General features: G+C 35.9%; 1 protein-coding gene across 10 annotated transcripts in view; it reads left to right on the top strand.

Annotated features, from left to right (window-relative positions):
• Nf1 (neurofibromin 1) overlaps window positions 1-17279 on the top strand; it is a 272178-nt gene that overhangs the window by 54805 nt on the left and 200094 nt on the right. For 9 of the 10 annotated variants that reach the window (XR_012438691.1, XM_074046432.1, XM_074046430.1 and 6 more), the window contains 3 exons: window positions 9867-10010; window positions 11895-11978; window positions 15329-15519. Coding sequence is in view for 9 of the 10 variants with exons in the window: in XM_074046430.1 (XP_073902531.1) it covers window positions 9867-10010; window positions 11895-11978; window positions 15329-15519 (419 nt within the window). In the remaining variant the exon portion in view is untranslated. Of the gene's footprint in view, window positions 1-9866; window positions 10011-11894; window positions 11979-14772; window positions 14892-15328; window positions 15520-17279 lie in introns of those variants that run through there. The other variant, XM_074046433.1, reaches the window with a different exon arrangement.

The raw sequence follows: 17279 nt of genomic DNA, 5'->3' as shown, positions 1-17279 counted from the left end.
TTTATGCAATTTTTTTTTGTGTGGCATTGTGTAGTCTATGTTATCTGCTGTGTCAGTATATATTTTAGTATTTAGAAGTGTTTGTTTATCAGAATTAAAAGTCAGGGAGGCAGACTGTATAATGGAATACAACTTTGAGAGGACTGGTGAGATGACGATCTGGAAGAGAGTTGGAAGGGAGTGGGAAGTCATTAACTAGATCCCCCAAAACAGTGGCCATGGGTTGACAAATTTGGAGCATTCAAGAAAATCTGAGATGCCAAGACTTGAAACCACTGAAGTGAGATGCTAAAGGGAAGAGCTTGGGGAGAGCCTGTTGGGAAGTTCTTGCCATTTGTAGCTACAACTTCTGTAAGTTTGCCATGGGTTGATGATAGATTTGGGCCACTGTTGTTCATCAAGGTGAGCACTAGCCAGAAGAGTTGGACATACAGTGCTAGACAGAGTACTCAGGGCACCTCTACAACCTCTACATGTGCCTCTCGCTGTGTCTGACTGTGCAGCCCTTCAGAGAATAATAGCTGCTGCTCCACTTCCACATTTCAAATCTTGTACAAATTCCCCTCTAAGCCACTGCTGTCCCAGAAGTATGCAAAGTGGTACTCTGGGAAAGTGGTTCCCATCTTAATGAAGGTAACACAGCACACAGCATATGCCAACACATTTATGTATGTATGTATGTATGTATGTATGTATGTATGTATGTATGAATGAATGAATGAATGAATGAGATAGGGTCTCTTTCTGTTGCCCCGGCTGTTGCTGCAGTAATCCTCCCATCTCAGCCTTCTGAGAAGCTGGGACTTCAGAGACTGCACCTGATTTACAATTTGTATTTCTATTCTTTTGGTTACCAATATATTGATACCTTTATATAGTACACTATTCTAATTTCTTTCATTTGGGCTGACACAGTCATACAGCCCAAAACTTTGAGACCTATTTGAAAAATTACCAAAGCAAAGAGGGCTGAGGGCATGGCTCAAGTAGTAGAATAGCTTGCCTAGCAAGGAGAATGCCCTGAGTACGTCCCACCTCCAAAATAATAATAATGATCATAAGACAGTCAGGGAGCATATTCTGCTTTATATATGTTCTTACTACCCCTTCTCTGTTCCCCCCCACACCCAGCAGTGCTGGGGTTTGAACTCAGGGCTTCACACTTGGCAGGTAGTCACTCTACTGCTTGAGTCATACCTCCAGCCCTTTTTGCTCTGATTATTTCAGAGATAGGATCTCACTTTTTTGCCCAGGCCAGGCTGAACCACAGTCTTCCTATTTTATACTCCCATAGCTGGGATGACAGATGTGTGCCACCATGCCCAGCTTTTCTTGTTGAAATGGGGGTCTCACAAACTTGTTTTGCCCATGGTAGCCTAGAACCATCCTCCTGATCTCATCCTCGCAAGTACATAGGGTTTTAGGTATGAGCCACTGCCAGGCACCAGGCTTCTCCCTGTTTTTGATTACTGTTATGTACACATAGAATGACATACTATGCTGTCACCTTTATTACTGTTGTTCTCAGTTCTTTTAGTTAATGTATGTTTAATGGTCCCTGTGAATGTGAGTTTGGTAGTAGAAAGCATATTCTCTAGTAGATCCTTAAGGAAACGGTGAAGGAAATTTTTCCTGGGTCTTGCATTTTAGAAGAGTTCAACACCATTACACTTGGTATTCACTTGGGCTTGATACAAAATCTTTGGTTTACCTCCTCCTCTGAGTATCTTTATTTATGTTACTCTATTTTCTTCTTCTTCTTTTTTTTTTTCTTGGTGGCAATGGGGTTTGAACTCAGGGCCTTACACTTGCTAGTCAGGCGCTCAGGCGCTCTATCACTTGAGCCACTTCACTAGCCCCTTTACTGTCTTCTGACACAAAACTTTGTTAAAGTCTGATGATAGCCTTATGTTTGTTTCTTGTAGAAGTTTATCCTCTTGTTGCCCGAATATCCAAAGGATTCCTCCCGTCCTTATACCCAAAAGCTCAGTAGTTTTACTAAACTATGTTCCCATGTTGGTCATTGTGGATCAGTTTTTCCAGGTGTGTGATATGCCTTTTAAATATATTTTTTCAAGTTTGTTTTTTTTTAAACTACAAAAAAGTTGAGCAATTTTTTTTCTTGAATTTTAGTTTCAAATATTCATTCTATTCCATTGGTTCTTCTGCAGTTCACATTACCTGCCTGTTGCATCATCCTTGCTCATCTTCTCTGTGACTTTCCTGCATATACTTGTCTCATTTTTCATTTCTTTTCTATGCAACTTTCCTCCTTTTGTTATTTTTTTTTCTTTTAAAGTATTTTTTGTGTTAATTTGTTCTTGTGTACTCTCTGGTTAGTCTTTATTTCTGAAATAACTTTTTAATATATTTTTTGTAATTTTTACCTGAATATCACTAACTGACTTACACTTATAATTCTAATTCGTGTTATTTCATATTCTTTGTCATTTTCTTAATGGCTCTTGGTTCATTTAGAAATAATTGCAGTTTTTATCTGTTGGTGGCTATGCTCCATTTTCTTCTGTTCTGATTCTTACATATTTTCATTCTCATTCTCTCTCCCGCCCTTCCTGTCTCCCTATCTCTGTCTCACCCTATAGCCTCCTCCTGTTTCAGCCTGCCAAGTGCTGGGATATAGGCAGGCATGCACCAACCATGGCCAGCTTCATTCTTGTTTCTTATAGAACTTTATGTATGATTTGACAAGAGCTCTTTTCTGTTGCTCATCTTTATATTAAATTAATGTTCATGAAATTAAAAACATGTGGCCTGATCCTTGCAGAACTCTCTTGGCTACCTTTTTCTTTCCCTCTTGCCTGAACCTTTTTCTTTTGCCTCCTTTTTGCCTGTTGTTAGTTTGAAATTTAATCTCAGCATTTTCTTTTTGGTGTGGGCTTCATCTTGGAAAGGTACTTCTTCAGCTGGATAATTTAGAACTGTGTTGTCCAATGGGGTTTGATAGCAACATATATAAAATTTAAGTAAGTTAAATTTAAATAAAAATCATTTGATGCCCTAACCTGCACTAGCCATGTTACAAGTGTTTAAAATAGCCACATGTGGTAGTGGCTACTGTAGTGGGTGGGAATTGCTGATAGAGTATCATCATCATAGAAAATCCCATTAGTGGTGGTTTAGAGTGTGCCTCATTCTCTTCAGACTTTATTAGAGACCTTTTGCTGTCATCTGTGGTTGTAGTGTATAAATGCCCCTCTGTTTATGTTAGTGTTCCTAAATTGGCTGGTTGTGCTTTTTCATTGAAGACACAACATAGTTTTGGGAATCTCCTCTTGTGTATCTGTGAGACATTCTGCTTCCTCTTGCATAGATTCTAATACCATACCAGTTTTGTAACTGTAAGTACTTTGTTCTTTGTGTGTTTTGTGGGCCTTGTGGGGGACCTTGCCCTCATTTTGATGTAGGTATCTGTTAGTCTGTGGTTTTACTAGTCTGGATTCTCTGCTATTCTATGTGGTGACTTGGGTAGGTTCAAGTAGAAGCCATTATTTTCTACAGTCTCCTGTTTTGAACGTTGAGATTTGTGTGTGTGTGTGTGTGTGCGTGTGTGTGTGTAATGCTAATCTTTGGGTTAACATGTAATTCTGTAACTTCTGTTTTGCCCCTTCACTTATGCTCTAAAAAGGCCCCTCCTTTATTTAGTATTTCTTTGTTTTCAAATTGATCATCTACTGTTGACTTAGAAAACTTGGGCACATCACTTGGTCTTTCCACCTTTACTAGCACCATTTTCAAATTGAGAAATTTTAGCTCAGGTTGGTTGTTAGGCTTTCTCAGAACCTCACCATAGTTCTTTGTTAGCATTAGCAGGATCTAATATTAACTAAATGACAGGAATCACCACATATCTATCAGTACTAACACAATGTTAATGGACTTAATTCCCCCATCAGAAGGCACCATTTGATGAAGGGGATTAAAAAGGAAGATCCAACAATTTGTTGCTTACAGGAGACCCATCTCACCAACAGAAATAAGGATAGGCTTAGGATGAAAGGCTGGAAGAAGATTTACCAAGCCAATGGCTCCCGAAAACAGGCAGGAGTATTAATACTTATCTCTGACAAAGTAGACTTCAAACCTACACTGATCAAACGAGATAAAGAAGGACATTCCATACTAATAAAAGGGGAAATAGACCAAAAGGAAATAACAATTATCAACCTATATGCACCCAATGTCAGCACACCCAGTTTCATCAAACATACCCTGAAGGACCTAAAAGCATTATTAACTCCAACACAGTGGTTGTGGGAGACTTTAACACCCCATTATCATCAATAGATAGGTCATCCAAACAAAAAATCAATAAAGAAATCCTAGATCTAAAATATACAGTAGATCAAATGGACCTACTTGATGTCTACAGAACATTTCATCCAACTTCAACACAATATACATTCTTCTCAGCAGCCCATGGAACCTTCTCCAAAATAGATCGTATCCTAGGGCACAAAGCAAGCCTCAGCAAATGTAAGAAAATAGACATTATACCATGCATTCTATCTGATCACAATGCAATAAAACTAGAACTCAACAACAAAAGTAAAGACAAAAAACATGCAAACAGCTGGAAACTGAATAAATCATTGCTTAATGAACAATGGGTCACTGATGAAATAAAAGAGGAAATTAAAAAGTTCCTGGAAGTCAATGAAAATGAAAACACAACCTACCAGAACCTATGGGACACAGCAAAGGCAGTCCTGAGAGGAAAGGTTATAGCCATGAGTGCATATATTAAAAAGACTGAAAGATCCCAAATCAATGACCTAATGATACATCTCAAATTCCTACAAAAACAAGAATAAACAAATCCCAAAACAAATAGAAAGAGAGAAATAATAAAAATAAGAACTGAAACCCATGAAATAGAAACCAAAAAAACCATACAAAGAATCAATGAAACAAAAAGTTGGTACTTTAAAAAAATAAACAAGATCGACAGACCCCTGGCAAACCTGACTAAAATGAGGAGAGAAAAAACCCAAATTAGTAGAATCAGGAATGCAAAAGGGGAGATAACAACAAATACCATGGAAGTCCAGGAAATCATCAGAAATTACTTCGAGAACCTATATTCAAATAAATTTGAAAATCTTAAAGAAATGGACAGATTTCTAGATACATATGCTCATCCAAAACTGAACCAAGAGGATATTAATCACCTGAATAGATCTCTAACACAAAATGAAATTGAAGCAGCAATCAAGAGTCTCCCCAAAAAGAAAAGTCCAGGACCTGATGGATTCTCTGCTGAATTCTATCAGATCTTTAAAGAACTGACACCAACCCTCCTTAAACTGTTCTACAAAATAGAAAGGGAAGGAAAACTGCCTAACACATTTTATGAAGCCAGTATTACACTTATCCCAAAACCAGGCAAAGATACCTCCAAAAAGGAGAACTGTAGGCCAATCTCCTTAATGAATATTGATGCAGAAATCCTCAATAAAATAATGGCAAACCGAATTCAATAACACATCAAAAAGATCATTCACCACGACTAAGTAGGTTTCATCCCAGGAATGCAGGGGTGGTTCAACATACGAAAATCAATAAACATAATAAACCACATTAACAGAAGCAAAGACAAAAACCACTTGATCATCTCAATAGATGCAGAAAAAGCCTTTGATAAGATCCAACACCATTTCATGATAAAAGCTCTAAGAAAACTAGGAATAGAAGGAAAGTACCTCCATATTATAAAAGCTATATATGACAAACCTACAGCCAGCATTATACTTAACAGAGAAAAACTGAAACCATTCCCTCTAAAATCAGGAACCAGACAAGGATGCCCACTATCTTCACTCCTATTCAACATAGTACTGGAATTCCTAGCCAGAGCAATTAGGCAAGAAGAAGGAATAAAAGGAATACAAATAGGTAAAGAAACTGTCAAAATATCCCTGTTTGCAGACGATATGATCCTATACCTTAAAGACCCAAAAAACTCTACTCAGAAGCTCCTAGATACCATCAATAGCTATAGCAAGGTAGCAGGATATAAAATCAACATAGAAAAATCATTAGCATTTCTATACACTAATAATGAACAAACTGAGAAAGAATATATGAAAACAATTCCATTTACAATGGCCTCAAAAAAAAAGTCAAATACATAGGTGTAAACTTAACAAAGGATGTGAACAACCTCTACAAGGAAAACTAAACTTCTGAAGAAAGAGATTGAGGAAGACTATAGAAAGTGGAGAAATCTCCTATGCTTATGGACTGGTAGAATCAACACAGTAAAAATGTCTATACTCCCAAAAGTAATCTACATGTTTAATGCAATTCTCATCAAAATGCCAATGACATTCATTAAAGAGATTGAAAAATCTACCTGTTAAATTTATATGGAAACACAAGAGGCCATTGTTCAAAAGAACAATGCTGGAGGTATCACGATACCCGACTTCAAACTATATTACACAGCAACAGCAATAAAAACAGCATGGTACTGGCACAAAAACAGACATGAAGACCAGTGGAACAGAATAGAGGACCCAGATATGAAGCCACACAACTATAACCAACTTGTCTTTGACAAAGGCGCTAAAAATATACGATGGAGAAAAGACAGCCTCTTCAACAAAAACTGCTGGGAAAACTGGTTAGCAGTCTGCAAAAAACTGAAACTAGATCCATGTATATCACCCTATACCAATATTAACTCAAAATGGATCAAGGATCTCAATATCAGACCCCAAACTCTAAAGTTGATACAGGAAAGAGTAGGAAATACTCTGGAATTAATAGATATAGGTAAGAACTTTCTTAATGGAACCCCAGCAGCACAGCAACTAAGAGATAACATAGATAAATGGGACTATATAAAACTAAAAAGTTTTGCTCAACAAAACAAATGATCTCTAAACTGAAGAGAACACCCACAGAGTGGGAGAAAATATTTGCCAGCTACACATCAGACAAAGGACTGATAACCAGAATATATAGGGAACTTAAAAAACTAAATTCTCCAAAAATGAATGAACCAATAAAGAAATAGGCAAGTGAACTAAACAGAACTTTCTCAAAAGAAGAAATTCAAGTGGCCAAAAGACACATGAAAAAATGCTCACCATCTCTAGCAATAAAGGAAATGCAAATTAAAACCACGCTAAGATTCCACCTCACCCCTGTTAGAATAGCCATCATCAGCAACACCACCAACAACAGGTGTTGGCAAGGATGTGGGGAAAAAGGAACCCTCTTACACTGTTGGTGGGGATGTAGACTAGTACAACCACTCTGGAAAAAAATTTGGAGGCTACTTAAAAAGCTAGACATCGATCTACCATTTGATCCAGCAATACCACTCTTGGGGATATACCCAAAAGACTGTGACACAGGTTACTCCAGAGGCACCTGCACACCCATGTTTATTGCAGCACTATTCACAATAGCCAAGTTATGGAAACAGCCAAGATGCCCCACCACTGACGAATGGATTAAGAAAATGTGGTATCTATACACAATGGAATTTTATGCAGCCATGAAGAAGAACGAAATGTTATCATTCGCTGGTAAATGGATGGAATTGGAGAACATCATTCTGCGTGAGGTTAGCCTGGCCCAAAAGACCAAAAATCGTATGTTCTCTCTCATATGTGGACATTAGCTCAAGGGCAAACACAACAATGGGATTAGACTATGAGCACATGATAAAAGTGAGAGCACACAAGGGAGGGGTGAGGATAGGTAAGACACCTAAAAAATTAGCTAGCATTTGTTGCCCTTAATGCAGAGAAACTAAAGCAGATACCTTAAATGTAACTGAGGCCAATAGGAAAAGGGGAACAGGTACTAGAGAAAAGGTTAGATCAAAAAGAATTAACCTAGAAGGTAACACACATGCACAGGAAATCAATGTGCGTCAACTCCCTGTATAGCTATCCTTATCTCAACCAGCAAAAACCCTTGTCCCTTCCTGTTATTGCTTATACTCTCTCTACAACAAAATTAGAAATAAGGGCAAAATAGTTTCTGCTGGGTATTGAGGGGGTGGGGGGTAGAGGGAGGGGGTGGAGTGGGTGGTAAGGGAGGGGGTGGGGGCAGGGGGGAGAAATGAACCAAGCCTTGTATGCACATATGAATAATAAAAGAAAAAAAAATTAAAAAAAAATGCTCACCATCTCTAGCAATAAAGGAAATGCAAATTAAAACCACACTAAGATTCCACCTCACCCCTGTTAGAATAGCCATCATTAGCAACACCACTAACAATGGGTGTTGGTGAGGATGCGGGGGGAAAAAGGAACCCTCTTACACTGCTGGTGGAAATGTAAACTAGTACAACCACTCTGGAAAAAAATTTGGAGGCTACTTAAAAATCTAAACATTGATCTACCATATGATCCAGCAGTACCACTCTTGGGGATATAACCAAAAGACTGTGATACAGGTTACTCCAGAGGCACCTGCACACCCATGTTTATTGCAGCACTATTCACAATAGCCAAGTTACGGAAATAGCAAAGATGCCCCACTACTGACGAATGGATTAAGAAAATGTGGTATTTATGCACAATGGAATTTTTGCAACCATGAAGAGGAACGAAATGTTATCATTCGCTGGTAAATGGATGGAATTGGAGAACATCATTCTGAGTGAGGTTAGCCTGGCCCAAAGACCAAAAATTGTATGTTCTCCCTCATATACAGACATTAGATCAAGGGCAAACACAACAAAGGAATTGGACTTTGAGCACATGATAAAAGCGAGAGCACACAAGGGAGGTGTGAGGATAGGTAAGACACCTAAAAAATTAGCTAGCATTTGTTGCCCTTAATGCAGAGAAACTAAAGCAGATACTTTAAAGCGACTGAGGCCAATAGGAGAAGGGGACCAGGAACTACAGAAAAAGTTAAATCAAGAAGAATTAACCTAGAAGGTAACACACATGCACAGGAAACAATGTGAGTCAACTCCCTGTATAGCTATCCTTATCTCAAGCAGCAAAAACCCTTGGTCCTTCCTATTATTGCTTATACTCTCTCTTCAACAAAATTAGAGATAAGAGCAAAATAGTTTCTGCTGGGTAGCAAGGGGGAGGGGGGAAAGGGACGGGGCGGGGTGGTAAGGGAGATGGTGGGGGAAGTGGGGAGAAATGACTCAAACACTGTATGCACATATGAATAAAAAAAATCTAATATTAACAGTAAAAATGTTCATGATGCTTTGAATATATAGTGCTACTTTTGAACATGTTAGAGATGAATTTCTAGGCAATATGACTTAACTCCCCTCAGATCAATGTAAATGTGATCCTCTCATTGGATATGATTTCCCCTGAGGTGTGTCTGTTTGCTGCTTTGTTAATCTCTATTATGTAGCTGAGGGTGTATATCTTATGGAGTTAGTCTTAATTCTGTTCTAGGTTTTATACTTTATTTTTATCTCTGAATACTCGGCTGGTATTTGCAATTAGGGACTGCAGGTCTGGGGTATAGATTTTTCTCAATCTGTTGTTCTTTTAATGTTTGGCTTCAAGGATGTGTGATTTTTTTTTTTTTAAATAGGCATTCTCTGAAATATTTTTTAGCTATAAGGAAATAGCTCTTTCTGTGAGTTATTATTCCTTCTTATAGTGCTGGGTAAAAGCATTAATTTTGTAGATAGATTAATGACTTCTAGAAATAAAACTGCAAAAATTAAAATTTCCAAAAATTTTATATTTCCTATAATGCTATGATATATTGAAAAATGGCGTTTGAAATACAAGTATAGGTAACTTTTGTTGATAGTTTTCCTAAAATGTCATGATTTTTCAGTGAGAAAAGTTTTTTTTTTTTAGTCATTTTGAAGGATAAGCTCTAAACTTTTGTTTTCTCAGCTTCCAATTAAAACAGGACAACAGAACACACATACCAAAGTCAGCACTGAACACAACAAGGAATGTCTGATCAATATTTCCAAATACAAGTTTTCTTTGGTTATAAGTGGCCTCACTACTATCTTAAAGAATGTTAACAATATGGTAAGTGTTTGGGTTACTATTTTTTTGGTGAATTTTGCCTTGTTTTGTTTTGGTTTGATTTAGAAGGTTTGGGCATCATATTTTGAAGAATGGTAAATAATTGTTTGTGAATTTTAGATATGATTTATTTTATGGGTGATCACAGGCATAACTTTAAACTTTCATTTTATGTTCTTTTCCTCAGCAACTTCTCTTATTCATGGTTCTATTTCCTTAGAATAATGAAGGTTTTATAGAACTTTTGTATCATACATGAATCAACCATGGTATGGTATAGAATCTCTCCCGGCCCACAGTGCTGGGGATCAAAAGCAGGTCCTTGCAGATCTAGGCTAGTTCTCTATCTCTGAACTGTCCTTTCAGCCACATTATGCTATGTAATCTAGTATGTGCTTTTCTTCAGTTTCTTATTTGAATTTGTATACTAGATTGACTAATCCCAAGTAGATGACAAATAAAATAACCATCTTTTACTCCTAAAATGGGGGTTTGATTTTTATGATCATATTAATGTTTTTTTCTTTGCCTGTAACCTATGACAGATTATGTAGTAGAGAACCTGTGTTGAAAGAACTTTCCTCAAGTGATTACCATTTACCGATTTCATCAAGTCATTGTATTAAAAGCTCATATTTGCTTCTATTCCCCCATTTACATAGAATCTATTGACATTTTCTTAATTTTAAGGTATCTTGCTGTTCTCCCTTTGTACTTTTAAACATACAATGTCTCTTATGTCGCTCAAGCACTCCCTCCTTCCCTAACGATTTCTGTCTATCCATCTTCTTTGTACTCAGTTCAAAGCAACTGGTCTAGGTTTTTCTGAATTCCAAGCTCTCTGCTTATCCTTAGCACTAGTGATCTCAATTACATTGTTTGTATTGACCTGCAAAACAACTTCTGGTTTTAAATTATGACGATCCAACCCCATTTTTATAGTCACATTGTCTTTGGTATGTTTCCTTTTAAGAAAGTTGCTTAGGGCTTAGGACATAGCTCAAGTGGTAGAGTACTTGCCTAGTATGCGCCCTTGCCCATGGGTTCACATCACACACACAAAAAAGTTCTTTGTACCCCAAACAACTGCCCACGCCTCTGTGTCAGTTACAGAACTGATAAACCAGAGGTGTGAGCAGACATTTGCCTGATAAAGAAAATGTTTCTTTATGGAAAAAAATTAAACTTTTCTAAAAAAGTACAGGATCTTTTATGCAATATAAAGTGATATACAGAATTACATCTACTATTTTGTCAGAGCTGTTGTTAGACAGTGTGTGTGGCACAGAATTAGGATTTTGCACATATAAAGAAGTGACCGTGTTCACAGTTAGATTGAAATATTTTAATATTTGGGACACTCTTTAAAAAACAGTTTTGTGATACTGGCATTTACTTACTGATACAGTATAAGTTATATTGTGGAAACCATAGTGTCTTGTAGTAAACAGATGGTCTAGCATTTAGTTTCAGGACAGTGAATGCTTAAAGTTCACTAGTAGGTACAATAGTACTTTGTTGTTATACGAATTAAGACTTTGATTGCTTTGCAGCACAAAAGTATGTTTAAATGCTCAATTCAAGATTCTGGTATAGTTTTCTAAATCATAGATGTTTACAAAACATCAGGCAAAACAGTATTTTTTACTGTTACAGAGCTAATGGCAGTCTAATAAAAGCCTCCATTTGTTTGCCTGAGGGTCTGTCTTATTTTGTGAAGATTAGGGTAAAAACAGAAATAATAGATTTAGGTATAGAATAATCTAGAAGATAAAATATGACATTACTAATTTTTCTTGATCCTCAGTCCCTCATTTTTCAGATGTTTGTTGATTTACAGTGGAGCATGATAACCAACTTTTACATTCTGAATATCATTTCTTTTAGAGGATATTTGGAGAAGCTGCAGAAAAAAATTTATATCTCTCTCAGTTGATTATATTGGATACACTGGAAAAATGTCTTGCTGGGGTAAGTAAATCCATTCTTAAGGAGGCAGGGTTTGTGAATTCAATCTTGAGAATGGTCTGGTGTACCTATGGACAAGAAGAATATGGACTTTTTGTCTAAGATATATGAATTTGAATTTTGTTAATATAGCTGACCTGCTGGCACAGACAACTTTTTAGAGAAAATTATTCTCTCATGGTTTGAAAATTATATAGGTAGTAGCTGGGCATGGTGGCACATTCCTGTAATCCTGGTATTTGGGAAGCAGAGGCAGGATTGCAAGTTGAAGCTCAATCTTGGCTACCTTGTCTCAAAAAAAAAAAATTAAGTTTACTTATAAAAAATTAGGCTTGAGCCAAGTATCTGTCTCTCATGTTTCGTAGAAATGATTCTTTTGACAAAAATCACTATTTGAGGTAATTAATTTCTCAAGTACTGTTAGGCCTTGTCATTACATAACTGTGAAAGAATGTGATGCAGAAGACCATGAGTAAGCATACTTCTTCCTCTTGTATGAATGTGACTTTAGCATAAAGTCTATATAAAAGAGACCTTGAAAATTGAACCTATTCTACTCATGATAGATACTGTCTTAACACTCATTTGTTGTGTAAATACAAAAATGTATAATATGTACTTTCTTTTCCACATTTCCTTTATGTAGCTATCTCCATGTATTTCAATGATGACTTAATTTGAACTTTTTCAAAAATATTTCTGTTGTGTAAAGCAGAAATAACCTTAAGAAATTAAGGTTATTCTTCAGTAACCTTAATTTTTCCTGGAACATGATTAGTTTATATTAATATATAAATTAAATACCTCCATTTTAAGGATCTGTCTATTCCATATGTTTTAGGTTTAACTTATTCATTTGGCACAGAATTCAGAATTTTAATTTTATTCAGAATGGCTTTTCTCTTCTACATATGTTAACAGTTCTCTAATGTGAACCTAAACAGAAGAGACTAATGTATGAGGACTGATTGATTGAGAAGAGAGGAAATGGTCAGAGGTGTTTGAGGAAGGGATTGGTAGGGAGTTAGAAAAATGATGATATTTACACAACTTTGTTTTCCTAAGGAAGCCTGTAGGCCACAAAATCTAAGCGTAGCATCTTAAACTCTTGTATTGAGCCTTGACTATATTCCAGAGTTGTTTAATAGTGTAAGTTTTCTACATAAATTGAAGGGGAGTGGTTGTGTTAGCTTGGTGACTTCAGTTAAATTGTTCATTGTGAAGTGGTGTGAAAGAGCAAAAGCACTGGTATGTATGGTAGAATTTGAATGGTGGGCAGCTTTTAAACTTCTGAACCAATTCTTTGTAGCAATCTTATTAATTTATAATTACCAGCATATCAGCCACATCCATCATTGAATGGGGGTAGGCCAATTTATTGCATTTTTCAGTATCCATAGCTTTTTTCATGATAAATACATGTTGGAGAATGATCACTGATGTTTATTGGCCCATGCTTGATATAATACTCTTTGGAGATAGCTTAATAGTAATGCTTATAAGTTGCCACATGTAAAATCTGTATATCCTTGCCTTGCTCTACTATTGAAAATGTTATAAGGGTTTTGTTTGTTTGTTTTAAAGCTAAGGATTATACCCAGGGCTTTGTGCTAGGCATACACTCTACCACTGAACTACATCCTTAGAACTGTATCAGTTTTTTTTTTTCATTTTCATTAGTCTACAATTTAAAACATAACATTCATATTAGGGAACAATTGTTAGGTTGCTTTCTATTTTATGGCTGTCTCTTGGTTCTTATTTATTTTACAGCTTTCTTTTTTTCCTTTTAATAATACCTTGTATTTTGTTAATGTCTAAGTGGAGTTTCATATTTAGATCAAATAAAGTAAAGACAATTTAAGAAGAATGGAACATACAAGTATATGTTTGTCATATAAGTAGTTGGAACAGCTAAGTGAAGGAAAACCCTTATCGTTATTATGTTATGATTAAAACTTTGTAAAATCTGAAGAATCTTACTGTATATAACTATTTAAAAGATTTAATACTTCTCTCATTTCTGTTTATTTATTGTGGTTAGTTTCAACATCTGTATTATTTTGTTAGCCTGTATAAGAAGTAGACATTATAACTTAAGCTTTGCAGGTTTTGAGAATTTACTCATTTACTTTATGTGTATTTTTGTGTATTTGCATCTGAGAGCACTTGGATTGCAATCACAGAATTAGGGGTTAGTATACAGTTATACAGTTTTCTGTTCTTGAAATTGGCCTCCTTCTCAGTGTTACCAAAATGGTTATCCTTGAATGACTATCAAAACCATGATATCTAGGTGAATGAATGATAGGAAACAGCTTATCTTCAGGATGACTTATCTATTGGTTGATATTGTACTTGTAAAGTATACATGTATTTTACAAAGTAGAGACCACCTGGTGTTATGTGCTCCTGATGTGATAAAATATGAGCTATACCTAATTACCTTAATTATTTGACCCAAATCGAATCAAACTAGTAGACTTAAATTCCTGCTTACAGAAAATACAGAAGCTAGAAGAATGAGTAAGTTATACCATTAGGAAATAATCAGATCTCTAATATGGAACATTCCGTAAGGCAACTGGCCTAGTTTAAGTAAATATCCATGGGATATAGAAGTGATGCATGGGGAATGTGAGTGAGATTGCTCTAGAATAAAGAAGTTGAAGGAACATAGCAGTCCTATTGGTTGAATAAAAAACTATGAAAGACATTTTGCGAGCAGGCATTTGTGAATACAAATTGGGCGTTAGATAATACAAGTGGAATTGTTTATTTTTCTTTGATGTATTAGTTGTATTGAAGTTGAAGAAAATCCTTACTTTTAAGACGTGGTGAAGTCCATAAGGGGTGAATTATTATGATGTTTATAACTTATTTTGAAATGATTCTACCTAAACAACTCTATTTGTAGTAAGTACTATCTTTTTTGGTGTGATTCCCACCCAGGAATTTATTTAATGTTAAAACAAATGATAAAATATACTCACAAGAGAATAAGAATGAAGTTTATTTAGAACTCACACCAAACTTGGAGTTTCCAGAAGGGAAGAGCTCATTTCATACACAAGGAAGCAGCAGAAATGGGAGTATAATGAGGTTGGTTAGAGGGCTGGGCTTTAGTTGTAATTACAGAGGGAAAGATGGAACTATCTTCTTTATGAGGCCATCTGTAGATAGATGCAACACACATGAGGAAATGTTAATAATTGTTGAATGTAGGGTGAAGGCCATATGGGTGTTCATTATTCTATGTCAGCACTCCTGTAAGCTTGAAAATGTTCATAATAGCAAATGTTTGCAGGTCAAATTGAGAAAGTTTCAGAATTATGTGATTATTTCTATTTTAGCAACCAAAGGACACAATGAGATTAGATGAAACGATGCTGGTCAAACAGTTACTGCCAGAAATCTGCCATTTTCTTCACACCTGTCGTGAAGGAAACCAACACGCAGCTGAACTTCGGAATTCTGCCTCTGGGGTTTTATTTTCTCTCAGCTGCAACAACTTCAATGCAGTCTTTAGTCGCATTTCTACCAGGTTAGTGTATAAATCACATAGGACTATTAAGGTAATAGAAATTTTAGAACTTTTTTTCTTGTCTACATAAATATAAAAAGTTAGCACAAATGACTTACTGGGCTTTTATAGAAATTTTTGCTTTAGTTTCTTTGACATTTCAATTATGTAATATTTTGTAATTAATGTGTATAATTAAATGTGAGTACTGTCACAAACTTGAAGATCTAAATTTTAGGAAAAGAATTCTCACTTAGCCAGGCCATTTTCTTTTTTGCAGTATTGAGGATTGAACCTAGGGTTTTATGCATGCACACACTGTAACACTGAACTACTTCCTCTGACTCAGGCCTTTTCTTTCAAACACTAGGTGTGAATTTTTGGCTTGGTGTTTTTTTTTTCCTTCAGTGCTGGGGCACATGCTATTACTCTACCATTGAGCTACATCCCCTGCCCTGGTTGGTGTTTTTGACATATTCCTTTAAATTGCAATACTCAAACAGGTAGAATAATTGATAAGAGTGGTGAAGATTCTAGTGATCTTATCACAAGATCCTAAGTTATAAACAACCAAAAAAATCCCTAAGCAATGTAAAGGCACAAGGAAGTAATTGCAAAGTAGAAATCTCTAAAAGTAGACTGTTTGAAGTGTATACAAATGTCCCTTTTATTGACTATTTCTAGTATCTGCTGTGCTTTTTTATTCTCACAATAAATCTAAGAGGTAGGTGGTAACTTCTCACATTTTATAAGTAAGCAAACTAATACTCCCCAAAAGTTAAGAATCTCCTCACATTATTAATGTATTCTAATTCAAAAATAAAGTAAAAAGTTAAGAATCTGCATTAGTTTCATTATACCAGTTCTCAGAAATTTAAAATATAAATTTTAGTGAGGTTTTTTTCTTTCTTTTTTTTTTTTTTGGTAGTGCTGGAGTTTGAACTCAGGGCTTCTCATTTACTAGGCATGCTCTTCACCACTTGATCCATGCCCCTAACCCCTTTTGCTTTAGGTAGTTTTTAGATAGAGTCTCATGTTTTTTTGCCTGTGCTGGCCTCAGATCATGATCCTCATACCTATGCCTCTTGTACAACTGAGATTACAGATGTGAACCACCACTTCTAGTCTATTTCTTGAGATGGGCTCGTGCTATCTTTTTGCCTTGGTTGACCTAGAACCATGATCCTCTTGATCTCTGCCTCCTGAGTAATTGGGATTACAGACATGAGCCACTGCTCCTGGTGTTCAGCTGTATTTTGGTGAAATTCTTCTTATCATATATACTTTGGTGATTTAAAAATGCTTATAATAAGCATAATTTAAGTCTTTACTTATTGCTGGAAATCATCATTGTGAACATCACTGTGATATGTTATGAACAGAGAAATTGGTGTAAATGGTGCTGTGTGGGATGAAATTATAATTGACAGTAATAGGTATAATTGCATGAAATAATTGTAATAGTAATAATTGCATGAAAGCAAGTTCCACTTTGCTTTCATGCAAATTATTTGCCTTTCTTGTACAAGTAAAGTCAAATGAGTTCTTAGTTAATACCAAGTAAGAAGTATTACAGAAATCACTTAGAAATTTAGTGAAGCAAAGACAAACACAGAACAGAGAATCCTTTTTGTTTATTGATACCTCTGTCTTTGACTTGTCAGTGTTCAGTGGAAGCCCACAGGTTTTAATATACTGGAAAAAAGATTCACTCATTCTTGTGTTGGTTTCTAGCAGGTGTGAATGAGAGTATCCATTCTAATTGAGAATTTGTGGTATGG

The sequence above is a fragment of the Castor canadensis genome, chromosome 11, assembly GCF_047511655.1.
Source record: "Castor canadensis chromosome 11, mCasCan1.hap1v2, whole genome shotgun sequence".
Lineage (NCBI taxonomy): Eukaryota > Metazoa > Chordata > Mammalia > Rodentia > Castoridae > Castor > Castor canadensis.
Note: the sequence above shows the minus strand (reverse complement) of the source record. Positions and strands in the feature narration are given on the sequence as shown.